Here is a 16,955-nt window from a genome sequence, read left to right as displayed (position 1 = left end):
CGTTAATTAGGCCGGCTACCTTGCCTCCGCCTTCTTCCTTCCAAACAGGGGGTTCGTTTGCAGCCCCTTCCACTTCTACCGAGACCAATCCCATGGTCCATATAATCCAAAATCATGGAATACCTCTAGCTCCTCCCGAAAGGTTTTATGGAGACCCTCGAAAATTTGAGACATTCTTGAATCAATGTTGTCTTCATTTCCTATGTAAGCCTATGGTTTTTCAGGATGAGGCTTCCAAAACAGCCTTCATGATGTCCTACATGGGAGGGAATGCGTACAGTTGGACCATCCCCTTACTGGAAAAGAATGAACCTGTTTTGCATAATTTCTCCGAATTCTGCCTGGAACTACGTAAATTATTTGACAGGAAGTCCCATATGTTGTCCCTAGATCGCGAATTGATGACCTTAAGACAAGGATCCCAGGATCTGTTGTCATATATAACCACATTTAACCGCCTTATCGTAGAAACGGACTGGCCGGCTCAAAAGCGGATTTCTTTGTTTTATCAAGGCCTACGGGGAGAATTGAAGGACGTATTAGCACAGGTGGTGCAATTGCCTTCTACTTGTGAGGAATTAATAGATCTGACCATCCAACTGGATCACCGGTTGCTGGAACAAAAAGGGGATAGAAACAGGGGAGACAATAGATACTCATACCCCATGGTTAAACCCCGGCCGGGGGGTGAGGAAAAAACAAAGACACCAGAAGGGCCAGAACCCATGCAAATCGGGGGAATCCGGGGTCCTCTCACTAGGGAAGAAAGGGACAGGCGACAGAGACTCAAACTTTGCCTATATTGTGGCAAAGGTGGGCATTTCATCAATGAATGTAGAGCCAGGAATTACGGTCCGGGGAAGAATCCCCTTCCCCGAGTACAGGCCGCTCTTACCTCAAGTGAGCCGTCAGAAAACTGAAGGTCTCGGATCAGGTAGAGACCTCTGATTTGAAACAACCACCTAACATGGTCTCCCCTTATGTGGCAAATACCCTTCACCCTGCAGTCGCCCATATGAACGTGAGTGTTTCTCTATGGGTAGCTAATCAGGACTCTTTAAGAGTCGATGCCTTGTTGGACTCGGGGGCTACAGGGAACTATATCGACCAAGACTATGCATTCGGCATGGGAATCCCCTGTGAAAAGAAACGTACACCTGAGACTGTTAAAGCAGTGGATGGTACTGTACTTTCATCAGGCCCTGTAACGTACCATACGCTTGCTTTATTAATGAGATTTGGAGAGGATCATTGTGAGTACATCCAGTTCGACCTCATAGATGCCCCGCAGTTCCGTCTCATTCTGGGTATGCCCTGGCTCACGCTGCATGACCCTAAGGTAAGCTGGTCATCTCGGACAGTCAGTATGACTTCTGAGTATTGTAAAGAACATTGTCGGGACGAAATAAACCATGACGTCCCACCTAATCCATCACCCGCTGCTTATTTAGCTGGTGCATGTTCCGTTGATTCCTTTTGCTGTGCAACAGCATTACCAAAAGAGTACCGTGAATTTCACGCCTTGTTTGACAAACAAAAGGCCACCCAATTGCCTCCTCATCGCACCTACGATTGCCGGATAGACCTCATTGCGGGTGCTGATATCCCTTGCAGCAGGGTGTAGCCCTGACGGAAAAGGAGACACTATATCTAAAGACCTACATAGAGGACAATCTGGCGTCTGGGTTTATAAGACACTCCACCTCTCCTGCTTCTTCGCCCATGTTCTTTATTCCCAAGAAGGACTGCGATGAGTTGCGACCTTGTATAGACTATCGAGCCATAAACAGAGTAACAATCAAGAACCGTTACCCTTTGCCCCTAATTCCTGTGTTGATGGATCAGTTGAAAGTAGCTCGCTATTTCACCAAACTTGATCTCCGCGGGGCTTACCATCTTGTACGCGTGAAGAAGGGGGATGAGTGGAAGACTGCGTTTAGAACTAAGTTTGGCCTCTACGAATACAGGGTGATGCCCTTTGGCCTCTGCAACGCCCCAGCCGCCTTCCAGTTCTTCATGGACGAGGTGTTAAGGGGGTGTTTGGAGTCATTTTGTGTGGTTTACATTGACGATATTTTGATATATTCTGCATCTCTGTTAGACCAATTCACACATGTAAGAACAGTGTTGGAACGGCTACAACAAAACTCGTTGTATGCCAAGTTGGAGAAATGCCTTTTTCATGTTCAACAAGTTGCCTTTTTGGGATACGTGATCGATGCTCAGGGGTTTAGAATGGACATGAGTAAGGTCAATGCCATCCTAACTTGGAAAACGCCACGAAACGTCAAGTCAGTGCAGAGCTTTCTTGGCTTTGCCAACTATTATCGACGATTCATTCAGGATTTCTCTAAGGTCATACATCCTATCACTGTCCTTTTGAGGAAAAATGTCCCTTTCAAATGGGGAGAGGAAGCGGAGACCACATTTCAACTTCTTAAAGAGAAGTTTACCCAAGCACCCATTCTCCGACATCCAGACCCTAAGATGCCATTTGTGCTGGAAACTGACGCATCACAGTATGCCCTCGGTGGAGTTCTGTCCCAACGTCACCCTACCACAGGTCAGCTTCACCCCGTGGCATATTACTCTAAGAAGCTCACACCGTGTGAAGTCAATTATACCATCACTGACAAAGAGCTCCTAGCCATCAAGAGAGCATGCGAAGAATGGAGACACTACCTCCTAGGGGCATTACATACCGTAGAAAACATCACAGATCACCGTAATCTGTTGTTTTTGAAAACAGCAAAGGCCTTGACTCCTCGTCAACTGAGGTGGACCCTCTTCTTCTCAGACTTTGACTTTGTGATCAAGTATAGACCCGGGACCCGTAACGGAAAAGCGGATGCGCTCTCCAGGCTGGAAGATGAAGAAGCAGTAGTTCCCACTGAACCCCCTTCCATTCTTAAGGGGTCCGAACAATCGGAACTGTCTATTGCCTTAATCACCTCGGAAGATTTTCTAGAAGACGTTCGAGTCGCCCTAACTGACCAGGACATAGCATCTTGGGTGCAGGAAGAGCCTGCCAACCGATGCGAAAAAGATCAGTTAGCATATCATTACCATGCCTTATATATACCCCGAACCGTGTTACAACCAAGGTTTTAGAATAAGCACACGATTCTGCTTTAGGGGGACACATGGGCATTCACAAGACCACCGCTAATGTGGAACGATCGTTTTGGTGGCCTGATATCAGAGCTGATTCAAAGGAGTATGTAACAAACTGTGCGATCTGTGCACAGGGAAAAGCCAGTCATATCAAACCGCCAGGACTGTTGCAGCCGTTACCGATTCCGCCCAAACCATGGCATACCTTGTCTATGGATTTTATTGGGGAAATGCCCCCTTGTGAGAAACAGACAGTCGTTCTGGTGGTAGTTGACCATCTTACAAAAATGGGACTTTTATCTCTTTACCTGGTCTGCCTTCCTCCAGTGAATTAGCTAGAGTCTTCCTGCAACACATCGTGCGACCACACGGATTGCCGAGTGTGTTGATTACGGATCGGGGAACACAATTCACCTCTCGTTTTTGGAAGGCTCTATGTACCATTCTGCAGATAGATGCTCGTCTCTCGTCCAGCTACCATCCACAAATGGATGCTAAAACGGAACGTCTGAATCAGACTCTTGAACAATACCTGCGATGTTTTACGTTACAAAACACCTCTGATTGGACCATCCTTTTGTGGTTAGCGGAATTCGCCTATAATAACGCTGTACATACCACCCTGGGTTGTTCTCCGTTCTTTTGCCTTTATGGATTCCACCCGAACATGCTTCCATTTGAATGGCCGGCTGAATCCCTGGTTCCTGCCATCCATGAACATCATGCTCATCTTCGGGCGATTCTGATCGAGGCTCGGAACAATTTGGAAAAAGCCCAAACAGCCCAGAAGCTTTTTGCTGATAAGAGACAATCCCCGGAACCTGAGTATAAGGTTGGAGACAAAGTCTGGCTTTCAACGCGCAACCTGCATATTAAGGGACTTACGAAATTGAAGCCTAAATATGTTGGTCCCTATGGTATTTGTGAAGTAATAAATGCGGTAGCCATGAAACTCTCGTTGCCAGTGTCGTGGACGATTCATCCTGTGTTTCATGTGTCTTGTCTTCCAAGCGTGAGGTTGCCTGAACGTCCTCGTCCTGTGGAAGTTGATGGACATGATGAATATGAGGTACTGTCCATCCTGGACTCTCGCATGGTACGTGGCAGGATTCAGTACCTGGTCAATTGGAAAGTATTTGGCCCCGAAGACAGGACCTGGGAGCCTGTGGACCATCTACATTGTCCCAATTTGGTTGAACGATTCCATGAGCAGTATCCCGGTAAGCCAGGACGTCCGCCGGGACGGCGGTCCTCGAGAGGGGGTTCTGTAGTGATCGCCACCATCGACACAGCCAAATGCAAAAGATTCCGTACTGAACGCCCCTTACGGAAATACTACAAGTCCCAGAAGGCCATCCGGCGCTGGGGGTTGAATCAATGGGAGGACCTTATTTAAACTCCACCTCCGGAACATAACGGGGCTTGTCAATCTTGTTCCGTAATTTCTCGTTAGCAGTTGGTTTGTTCTCTCTGAGTTGAGTTACCTTTGTCTACGCCGAAGAAAAGCCTGCGTGGCCAGTATTCTGATAAGCAACGACGCCGACGAAGAGCCTGCGTGGTCAGTATTCTGATAAGCAACGACGCCGACGAAGAGCCTGCGTGGTCAGAATTCGTTTGTGCAACCAGCGCCGGCGAAGCGCCAGCGTGGTCAGAATTCCAGTAGAATCATTGTTACAAGCCATACATTGCCGCGCAAGTATACCTGAGGAGTGCGGGCTCGCCTCCTACAAAAGTGTCTTGTTGGTTATTGATATTTGTTTAGTTCGGTGCAGAAGCATCTTCCTTTATAGTTTATGCACCGGGGGGTTACAATTCTCTCTGTCCGTGTTTACTGACACTAACTGCAAATTGGGCTAAACCTTTCCACAAGGAGTATTGTGGTTCTCACGAAGCGTGTCTTTTAACGCCGAGTACAATTAGCCCTCTTATATTCTACCCTAGACAACTGTAGTGTGTTTTAGGTCGAGAAGTGAAGCTAACTTCTCCGTACTTCTGGCAACATCTTCACAAGCGTGCAGAGTGTATTCATGGATTCATTCTCGGATACATGGGGTTGAGAAACTGGTGAGTTTAGAATCAAAAGGGGGGACAAGAGTTCAGACCGTAACGGTTTGTGGTATTAATTTCTTGTTCTCTGTCCTCTCCTCCGTCTGCAGTGTCCCAGTACCGGTAACCTCGTGGGTATATCGACCAGACGATACCAGAAGTACCAAATCCCCCGCTGCCAAACCACCTCCCGGCCCCTTTCTGTACATACTCGAATAGTGGGTATAATTCCATTTTTGGGTTTTGTGCAGTGCGGAGTTGGGAGGACTATCGTCTATCGTTTCTGCTGGCCATCGGAGTCAGGTTAGTGGCGCTTGCGGGTTCTTGCGCTGCTTTCAATCACGACATGCATCTCTTGAAAGTGTTTGTTTTTCCAGGATATTGTGTTTCTGTAGTTTCTTTCATGTAACATATTACACGTGTATATTGTGTACTGTGAAAAGTGTCGCCTCTAGGTGTCTGTCTTAGTTTCGGTTGTGGGTGGATGTTTATAACAGGGACAATTGAGAACTATGGTGTTTGGGTCAAAGGCAGTGTGAATTATCACATTGCCTGTCAGTGGGTGACAAGGGGTTTCGGAATACATGCTCATCCAATCCTTGGCCTCTATGCAGAGTGCACAAAGGAATGGTCATGCGTGCCAGTTGAAATTGTGAGCAAAAGTATGTGAAAGAGGTACACAGCTGTCAAACATTGACAGGGCAAAAGTTAACTAAAATATACTTAGAGGTGAGTGGTCGCAGTGTGTATGTGGATGTGGTGAACTGAAGGAGGTACAAGAAAGTTACTGCAGAACAGTGTGAAAAGAGTGTGCAGAGTAGGAAAGTGACGAGGCGTAAGATATGCAGATGGAGTGTGTTGTAATTGATTGTTTCAGAAAGATTTGAGGAGGAAAGGGTGTGTCATAAGGAGAGACTACAGAAGAAAGTGGTGTGTAGGGGAAAATGGGAATGATTGTAACACTCTGAAGACCACAACCCCTTCCACCTTCGTAATGTTTAGTTCACAGTCTGCTTAAGATGTTTAAATGAATATGTATATTGTAGCCCCTTGTTTGCACCTCCTTAGAAATCACTTCTAGAGATGCCCCTGAGGGCACTCCAGCTCCAAACCAGCTCCATCTGCTGATTGTAACTGTGGAGGACGGGGAGTGCACCCATTCGGTCCCCAACCTTGGCAGGACAGGCCCTCAATATTTGTTTTCACTTGTGCTGCAGTGCAGAATTGCCTCAGGTGAGGGGCAGACCTGCTGGACACTAATAAAATGAACCCCAAGGGCCTAGCAGGGAGCTCGAAGATGGCTGCCACTGCACAAGCGTGAAAACTGCCTCCATGCCAGCAGGCTCTCGGGGAAATGCCAGGGTTTCCTCACTTTGCCACTGGATTCAAGCAAGCCGGGCTGAAGACGGCTGGAATGCCAGAAACCGGTCCTCGGAAGCTTGTTTCCGGTCCAGGGAAGACATGGCTTGGCAGTTCGGGCTGGACTGTTCCCATGAGGCACAGGGTCAGACTGATTTGCATATAGCCATGTCTGAACTGGGGTGGCAGAGTGGGCTAAAGAACGGTGATGGATTAAACCCAGATCTTTTGACTGGGTGTGAGTGTTTGATTGATTCAGATGCTCCGTCCCTCACCACCCCCTTTTGTACCGCTTTTGGCCGCCATAAGTGTGGCAGGGTATGCTCAGAAGTTAGTCCCTTGCTCACTTTACCACTGGATTCAAGCAAGCCGGGCTGAAGACGGCTGGAATGCCAGAAACCAGTCCTCTGAAGCTTGTTTTCGGTCCAGGGAAGACATGGCTTGGCAGTTCGGGCTGGACTGTTCCCATGAGGCACAGGGTCAGACTGATTTGCATATAGCCATGTCTGAACTGGGGTGGCAGAGTGGGCTAAAGAACGGTGATGGATTAAACCCAGATCTTTTGACTCGGTGTGAGTGTTTGATTGATTCAGATGCTCTGTCCATCACCACCCCCTTTTGTACTGCTTTTGGCCGCCATAAGTGTGGCAGGGTATGCTCAGACGTGAGTCCCTTGCTCACTTTGCCACTGGATTCAAGCAAGCCGGGCTGAAGACGGCTGGAATGCCAGAAACCGGTCCTCGGAAGCTTGTTTCCGGTCCAGGGAAGACATGGCTTAGCAGTTCGGGCTGGACTGTTCCCATGAGGCACAGGGTCAGACTGATTTGCATATAGCCATGTCTGAACTGGGGTGGGAGAGTGGGCTAAAGAACGGTGATGGATTAAACCCAGATCTTTTGACTGGGTGTGAGTGTTTGATTGATTCAGATGCTCCGTCCATCACCACCCCCTTTTGTACCGCTTTTGGCCGCCATAAGTGTGGCAGGGTATGCTCAGACGTGAGTCCCTTGCTCACTTTGCCACTGGATTCAAGCAAGCCGAGCTGAAGACGGCTAGAATGCCAGAAACTGGTCCTCGGAATCTTGTTTCCGGTCCAGGGAAGACATGGCTTGGCAGTTCGGGCTGGACTGTTCCCATGAGGCACAGGGTCAGACTGATTTGCATATAGCCATGTCTGAACTGGGGTGGCAGAGAGGGCTAAAGAACGGTGACGGATTAAACCCAGATCTTTTGACTGGGTGTGAGTGTTTGATTGATTCAGATGCTCCGTCCATTACCACCCCCTTTTGTACCGCTTTTGGCCGCCATAAGTGTGGCAGGGTATGCTCAGACATGAGTCCCTTGCTCACTTTGCCACTGGATTCAAGCAAGCCGGGCTGAAGACAGCTGGAATGCCAGAAACCAGTCCTCGGAAGCTTGTTTTCGGTCCAGGGAAGACATGGCTTGGCAGTTCGGGCTGGACTGTTCCCATGAGGCACAGGGTCAGACTGATTTGCATATAGCAATGTCTGAACTGGGGTGGCAGAGTGGGCTAAAGAACGGTGATGGATTAAACCCAGATCTTTTGACTGGGTGTGAGTGTTTGATTGATTCAGATGCTCCGTTTATCACCACCCCCTTTTGTACTGCTTTTGGCCGCCATAAGTGTGGCAGGGTATGCTCAGACGTGAGTCCCTTGCTCACTTTGCCACTGGATTCAAGCAAGCCGGGCTGAAGACGGCTGGAATGCCAGAAACCAGTCCTCGGAAGCTTGTTTCCGGTCCAGGGAAGACATGGCTTAGCAGTTCGGGCTGGACTGTTCCCATGAGGCACAGGGTCAGACTGATTGGCATATAGCCATGTCTGAACTGGGGTGGCAGAGTGGGCTAAAGAACGGTGATGGATTAAACCCAGATCTTTTGACTGGGTGTGAGTGTTTGATTGATTCAGATGCTCCGTCCATCACCACCCCCTTTTGTACTGCTTTTGGCCGCCATAAGTGTGGCAGGGTATGCTCAGACGTGAGTCCCTTGCTCACTTTGCCACTGGATTCAAGCAAGCCAGGCTGAAGACGGCTGGAATGCCAGAAACCGGTCCTCGGAAGCTTGTTTCCGGTCCAGGGAAGACATGGCTTGGCAGTTCGGGCTGGACTGTTCCCATGAGGCACAGGGTCAGACTGATTTGCATATAGCCATGTCTGAACTGGGGTGGCAGAGTGGGCTAAAGAACGGTGATGGATTAAACCCAGATCTTTGGACTGGGTGTGAGTGTTTGATTGATTCAGATGCTCCGTCCATCACCACCCCCTTTTGTACCGCTTTTGGCCGCCATAAGTGTGGCAGGGTATGCTCTGAAGTGAGTCCCTTGCTCACTTTACCACTGGATTCAAGCAAGCCGGGCTGAAGACAGCTGTAATGCCCGAAACCAGTCCTCGGAAGCTTGTTTTCGGTCCAGGGAAGACATGGCTTGGCAGTTCGGGCTGGACTGTTCCCATGAGGCACAGGGTCAGACTGATTTGCATATAGCCATGTCTGAACTGGGGTGGCAGAGTGGGCTAAAGAACGGTGATGGATTAAACCCAGATCTTTTGACTGGGTGTGAGTGTTTGATTGATTCAGATGCTCCGTCCATCACCACCCCCTTTTGTACTGCTTTTGGCCGCCATAAGTGTGGCAGGGTATGCTCAGACGTGAGTCCCTCGCTCACTTTGCCACTGGATTCAAGCAAGCCGGGCTGAAGACGGCTGGAATGCCAGAAACCTCTTCCTCGGAAGCTTGTTTCCGGTCCAGGGAAGACATGGCTTAGCAGTTCGAACTGGACTGTTCCCATGAGGAACAGGGTCAGACTGATTTGCATATAGCCATGTCTGAACTGGGGTGGCAGAGTGGGCTAAAGAACGGTGATGGATTAAACCCAGATCTTTTGACTGGGTGTGAGTGTTTGATTGATTCAGATGCTCCGTCCATCACCACCCCCTTTTGTACCGCTTTTGGCCGCCATAAGTGTGGCAGGGTATGCTCAGACGTGAGTCCCTTGCTCACTTTGCCACTGGATTCAAGCAAGCCGAGCTGAAGACGGCTAGAATGACAGAAACTGGTCCTCGGAATCTTGTTTCCGGTCCAGGGAAGATATGGCTTGGCAGTTCGGGCTGGACTGTTCCCATGAGGCACAGGGTCAGACTGATTTGCATATAGCCATGTCTGAACTGGGGTGGCAGAGTGGGCTAAAGAACGGTGATGGATTAAACCCAGATCTTTTGACTGGGTGTGAGTGTTTGATTGATTCAGATGCTCCGTCCATCACCACCCCCTTTTGTACCGCTTTTGGCCGCCATAAGTGTGGCAGGGTATGCTCAGACGTGAGTCCCTTGCTCACTTTGCCACTGGATTCGAGCAAGCCGGGCTGAAGACAGCTGGAATGCCAGAAACCAGTCCTCTGAAGCTTGTTTTCGGTCCAGGGAAGACATGGCTTGGCAGTTCGGGCTGGACTGTTCCCATGAGGCACAGGGTCAGACTGATTTGCATATAGCCATGTCTGAACTGGGGTGGCAGAGTGGGCTAAAGAACGGTGATGGATTAAACCCAGATCTTTTGACTGGGTGTGAGTGTTTGATTGATTCAGATGCTCCGTCCATCACCACCCTCTTTTGTACTACTTTTGGCCGCCATAAGTGTGACAGGGTATGCTCAGACGTGAGTCCCTTGCTCACTTTGCCACTGGATTCAAGCAAGCCGGGCTGAAGACGGCTGGAATGCCAGAAACCAGTCCTCGGAAGCTTGTTTCCGGTCCAGGGAAGACATGGCTTAGCAGTTCGGGCTGGACTGTTCCCATGAGGCACAGGGTCAGACTGATTTGCATATAGCCATGTCTGAACTGGGGTGGCAGAGTGGGCTAAAGAACGGTGATGGATTAAACCCAGATCTTTTGACTCGGTGTGAGTGTTTGATTGATTCAGATGCTCCGTCCATCACCACCCCCTTTTGTACTGCTTTTGGCCGCCATAAGTGTGGCAGGGTATGCTCAGACGTGAGTCCCTTGCTCACTTTGCCACTGGATTCAAGCAAGCCGGGCTGAAGATGGCTGTAATGCCAGAAACCAGTCCTGGGAAGCTTGTTTCCGGTCCAGGGAAGACATGGCTTAGCAGTTCGGGCTGGACTGTTCCCATGAGGCACAGGGTCAGACTGATTTGCATATAGCCATGTCTGAACTGGGGTGGCAGAGTGGGCTAAAGAACAGTGATGGATTAAACCCAGATCTTTTGACTGGGTGTGAGTGTTTGATTGATTCAGATGCTCCGTCCATCACCACCCCCTTTTGTACCGCTTTTGGCCGCCATAAGTGTGGCAGGGTATGCTCAGACGTGAGTCCCTTGCTCACTTTGCCACTGGATTCAAGCAAGCCGAGCTGAAGACGGCTAGAATGACAGAAACTGGTCCTCGGAATCTTGTTTCCGGTCCAGGGAAGATATGGCTTGGCAGTTCGGGCTGGACTGTTCCCATGAGGCACAGGGTCAGACTGATTTGCATATAGCCATGTCTGAACTGGGGTGGCAGAGTGGGCTAAAGAACGGTGATGGATTAAACCCAGATCTTTTGACTGGGTGTGAGTGTTTGATTGATTCAGATGCTCCGTCCATCACCACCCCCTTTTGTACCGCTTTTGGCCGCCATAAGTGTGGCAGGGTATGCTCAGACGTGAGTCCCTTGCTCACTTTGCCACTGGATTCGAGCAAGCCGGGCTGAAGACAGCTGGAATGCCAGAAACCAGTCCTCTGAAGCTTGTTTTCGGTCCAGGGAAGACATGGCTTGGCAGTTCGGGCTGGACTGTTCCCATGAGGCACAGGGTCAGACTGATTTGCATATAGCCATGTCTGAACTGGGGTGGCAGAGTGGGCTAAAGAACGGTGATGGATTAAACCCAGATCTTTTGACTGGGTGTGAGTGTTTGATTGATTCAGATGCTCCGTCCATCACCACCCTCTTTTGTACTACTTTTGGCCGCCATAAGTGTGACAGGGTATGCTCAGACGTGAGTCCCTTGCTCACTTTGCCACTGGATTCAAGCAAGCCGGGCTGAAGACGGCTGGAATGCCAGAAACCAGTCCTCGGAAGCTTGTTTCCGGTCCAGGGAAGACATGGCTTAGCAGTTCGGGCTGGACTGTTCCCATGAGGCACAGGGTCAGACTGATTTGCATATAGCCATGTCTGAACTGGGGTGGCAGAGTGGGCTAAAGAACGGTGATGGATTAAACCCAGATCTTTTGACTCGGTGTGAGTGTTTGATTGATTCAGATGCTCCGTCCATCACCACCCCCTTTTGTACTGCTTTTGGCCGCCATAAGTGTGGCAGGGTATGCTCAGACGTGAGTCCCTTGCTCACTTTGCCACTGGATTCAAGCAAGCCGGGCTGAAGATGGCTGTAATGCCAGAAACCAGTCCTGGGAAGCTTGTTTCCGGTCCAGGGAAGACATGGCTTAGCAGTTCGGGCTGGACTGTTCCCATGAGGCACAGGGTCAGACTGATTTGCATATAGCCATGTCTGAACTGGGGTGGCAGAGTGGGCTAAAGAACAGTGATGGATTAAACCCAGATCTTTTGACTGGGTGTGAGTGTTTGATTGATTCAGATGCTTCGTCCATCACCACCCCCTTTTGTATCACTTTTGGCCGCCATAAGTGTGGCAGGGTATGCTCAGACGTGAGTCCCTTGCTCACTTTGCCACTGGATTCAAGCAAGCCGAGCTGAAGACGGCTAGAATGCCAGAAACTGGTCCTCGGAAGCTTGTTTCCGGTCCAGGGAAGACATGGCTTGGCAGTTCGGGCTGGACTGTTCCCATGAGGCACAGGGTCAGACTGATTTGCATATAGCCATGTCTGAACTGGGGTGGCAGAGTGGGCTAAAGAACGGTGATGGATTAAACCCAGATCTTTTGACTGGGTGTGAGTGTTTGATTGATTCAGATGCTCTGTCCATCACCACCCCTTTTGTACCGCAGGGTTTCCTCCTGAGAGCATCAGGTATACTTGTTTTCTTCATTTATGCCATGCTTTTTGGGACTTGTCTGATTCTGCATTTTTTCAAGGGCTGCTTTGAGTTTCTGAAAAAACAACAGTTGATGGACAGAATGTAGGACAATGTCATACATTCACCCCAGTACAGAGATCTGGGCCTAAATCCATCATTTTTTGCACTCTCACCACCCCAGTTCAGACATGGCCATATGCAAATCAGCCTTGACCCTGTTCCTCATGGGAACAGTCCAGTCCTAACTGCCAAGCCATGTCTTTCCTGGACCGAAATAAAGCATCCTATGACCGGTTTCTGGCTATCAGCCGTCATCAGTCAGGATAGCTTGACTCCAGTGGTGTGGAGAGCACGTCTGAGCATACCCATCCTACTCTGGGTGACAAATGCAAAAACAACAGTTGATGGACAGAATGCAGAACAATGTCATACATTCACGCCAGTACAGAGATCTGGGCCTAAATCCATCATTTTTTGCACTCCACACCACCCCAGTTCAGACATGGCCATATGCAAATCAGCCTTGACCCTGTCGATCCTGCTCTTTGTACCATGACTGTGTTTCAGCAAATGCAAAGCAATATACATTTGTATTGCCAACATTTCATTATCAATTCTCAAGACACTTTATGCTTGTGGAAACCTTGTGTGTCGGAAGTAATTTTTTTGAGAAGCAGAGTGATATGACTTTCATAAAATATCCCGCTCCCCTAAAGCAGGCCTTCTTAAAAGATAAATCAGCTGGAGATCCAGTTTATCTGGTGTGATTATTATTCATACTAAATTTGAGTTCTATTCCCTTTACCACCTCCTCGAGGAAGCTTTGACTACTTTCTATTGCAAATAATGAGAGACAAGTTTAGAAAATGAACTCTGGTATCCAAATTACACTGTCTAAACTTTGAAACATCATTGATAAATATCAATATTTACTATGCATACTGCTCAGTAACCACTGGCACAAGACCTGGTCCAGTGGGTATGTTTTAGCCAAGTAATTAGAATACTTGAGATCTAAACTCTGCTTTACCATATCACCTTTATATACTGGAAATGAACACTACATGCCAAAGATGGACAGAACTCACAATACAGTGACATGTTCTTAGGAAAAGGCAAACCCTTGGCCTTGCCATCAGGGTCACTGTCACACAGCAGCAGAAAAACAGGATCCCCGACTGCAGGACATACCTGAAAAATGCTGGATTGTTGCCTCCCTAATGTAGAAATCTTTGTTAGGCTGCATTCTACAGACTTCTAAGACATGCGTCACTTACCACCCTCTGCAGTCTACAATCATCTGATTTACATCAACAGACTTACAATTGGTGGTGCAATGGAAGTCTGGTACCACATGGCGGCGCAACAGGGCAATCTATCATACTGACGTGTAGCAGACCTTTCAGCCTGATTCAAGAGAAGTACAGAAAGAAACCAATACTTCTATTGAAAGTCTCATACAGTCTAGTTAATTATGCAAATAGCAACACATTATATGTTCCGTCCCTTCTGGAGGGTCAGAAAGGATGCCTGATCGGCTACGACTTGGAGCATTTAGTGCACACAGCACAGGCCCCCTCTCTGGGGTGCATGGAATTTAATGCTGCTTCATCCTACATTCTACTGCCACATTCGAAGTATAGATGCAGCTACAGGATCACCAAAACTCACAATTGGGGCACCCTTTCGAATCTCATGCATAACATGCAGTGCTTCCCACTTATGCTGAGCTACATAACCACCACATGGCCAGGATTGACTCGCAGATGGGGGGACAGGGGGTTGTGCAGGGGGTGCGTAATTTTAATGTCAAATATGTATATATATATAACTTACCTTAGCCGGCCCGATCCGGTCATGATTCGTCTCTGCTTCTCTGCTCCTTGCATGAGGCAGCCAGCCTCCCTCCCCTAAGCCAATCACCACGCTGCAATGGGGCTGACCAAACCGGAGCAAGGGCCCGCAAAATTGGAATAGCCACTCCTCCCCTGACCTGTTGCAGGACCACCCACCCACCTGGCCTTTCAAGCCGTGCGAGCAGCATTAACATAAAATTGTATTTGTAAATACCATTTTATGTTTCTGCTTCTCGCATTGTGAGAAAGCCGTGGGGCGACACTCCTCGGTCCACATGGAGGAGCCGCCCACTAATAAGCACACCCTTCCAGCCAATCACAGCTCAATAACTTTCTATCCAACCATCTGAAGATGATAAGAATGTACAAAGTCTTTGTATGTCTCGGCTTCATTCATACTTAAGCTCAGCCACGTTTGCTGCAATGTGTGGAGCATCCCTTCTGACCTCACACACACCACTCAAATGCTTCCCACTTAGGCTAACCTGTAAAGTCACACTCTACAAACCATGCACAATACATGGAAGTAGACTTTTACTTGACCATCTAGAAACACTCTCGGGTATCGCCTATTGTACAAACGCTACAATACAGTGCAATACAATATTCTTTTGAACGCAGTGCTTTATACTTTTTGAGTCCTCTCAGTTTGTTGAGATACTGAACTGAGGCAAGAGGAGAAAGGTGATGTACGTATGGACTAACTATTTGGTCAGATTGGGGAGCCAGATATTATCTTGAGTGTCCTTGTTCCCAAAAAAACAAATTAGTCACTGCAACACAACTACTTTATGTGTGCCCATGTCACACAATTACATCCATACACAGAAAACTCAATTGCATTTTTTGTCAGTGCACATTTGCAGTAAATGTGTTTTCCCTTGATGCAAGTGCTGGAACTTTTCATGTAGATTATGGATAAGCAGGTGAAAGTATGTGCCCAACACAACTTTGTGTATCTGGCAGGTGGCAGGTTTGAGCCTCGGTAAAGCAATATGGGTCTCCCGCCTTTCCAATGTCAAAACAATGACTGCCAGTGAAGTGGGTAATAGCGCAGGCAGGTACACATCATCAAGGGACAATTCAGTTGGGAAAATGGCAATAATGTTAAATCATTGGCATGAACCATTTTTAAAGCCCTCATCTGGCTACTTTGGTGAGCAAAAATGTAAAACTATGCGAAAATTCACAAAATATTTTGTTTTGCGAAATATTTTTTTCCTAGTTTAATTTATCTGTATTGAAAGAAAAGCACTCCTGGCTCCAAAGTGGCAGAGGTTCCGAAAAGAAGCTGAAAGGTGACAGTGTGTAAATTAGATGCATGCATGCCCAGTTGAAAATTGAGAATTATCGCATAGGTGGCACCTTTCAAAGACTGTGAAGGCTGGGTCAAAGGTAGTCACATGTTAGACATGTTTAATATGTGTAAGATAATAATACAGTATAAACCAAAAGGACACATAATCCCCTTAAGCGTACACCACTGGCTTGTATCTGGACCTTGCCCCAATTAACCCTTACTGTGTGCGTCCATAATTGTTCAAATTCAGATCTTTACCTTGTATAAGTGATCTGCTACTTGCATTCGTTGCCTTTTTCCATTTTATGTCGCAGGGGCTGGCCTCGGCCACTCTACACCACTCCAGAACGTAGCCACTCACAGAAGCCTCAGAGGCATCCCACTCGACCTGCAGGCTATGATCGTCATTGGGAATGGCGTGCACACGGGACAGAGGTCGACCTGCAAGAAATAAAGGCAATCCCAATGCAACTCAGTAATGTGACTAACGCTGGGACATGACACAGATGAAGTATTTCCACATTCTGCAGATGCCTTTCCAGGTCATGTGGGTGTCTGGCTCCCCTAGAGACAGCTGCATGATCAATCTTTACTTTGTCTTATATAATAGAAATGTATACTACTAGGCATGAACATCACTTACCGTATTTATTTTCAAATTGTCTGTGAGCCAACAACGAGTGTCTAAAGCCTGTAAATAGTACCTCCAATTAGAACACTGTTTGAATTGTTTAGCTTTGGAAGGCAGTGGTATGGTGTACACTCAGCAAGGTCTGCACCAGCTTCCAGGGGTTTAGTGCCTCAAAATCAGACTGAGGCCTTGATCACATCTTATAAAAAGCCATTAAATCATGCAGCTGGTTTGCAAATAGAAGGGCTTGTGTCTTGTTGTCTTATGAAATTAGGACAAATCTAACCCTTACAAAAATGCCTATTGTGTTCATGAAAAAAGGAGACAAACACTACATTCATCTCACCTGCCCTGGGGTTAAGCCTAATAGACAGCACAATTGTCTGGCTGCAAAGGACCGATTATGGACTTACCTAGAACTGAGAGATCTTAGTACGCTTTGGGTTTCTTTTCACTCTCATTTGTTTCTTATTGAGTGGCTTTCCTTGCCCCAGCATGTCCGTGATGTGTTAGGTCCTTCCATGGAACAAATATAGCCTCTTTATCATCTCTCTGAGTGGATGGCTTTGTCTTCACTGTTCACTTTTAGCGAACTTCTTTTTTCTTTTTGCTTAAGCAGTCCAAAAGAGTGCACAGTTTTTCCATCT

The 16,955-nt window shown here is 47.9% G+C and overlaps 1 protein-coding gene across 3 annotated transcripts in view; it reads right to left on the bottom strand.

Moving 5' to 3' along the window:
- Window positions 1–16,955, bottom strand: part of CSF3R (colony stimulating factor 3 receptor) — a 186,887-nt gene that overhangs the window by 29,445 nt on the left and 140,487 nt on the right. For all 3 annotated transcript variants that reach the window (XM_086956461.1, XM_086956460.1, XM_086956459.1), the window contains exon 10: window positions 15,936–16,118. In XM_086956461.1, coding sequence (XP_086812587.1) covers window positions 15,936–16,118 — 183 coding nt within the window. The remainder of the gene's footprint in view (window positions 1–15,935; window positions 16,119–16,955) is intronic.

The sequence above is a fragment of the Lissotriton vulgaris genome, chromosome 2_1 (assembly GCF_964263255.1).
Source record: "Lissotriton vulgaris chromosome 2_1, aLisVul1.2, whole genome shotgun sequence".
NCBI lineage: Eukaryota > Metazoa > Chordata > Amphibia > Caudata > Salamandridae > Lissotriton > Lissotriton vulgaris.
This window is presented reverse-complemented; position numbering and strand designations above follow the sequence as displayed.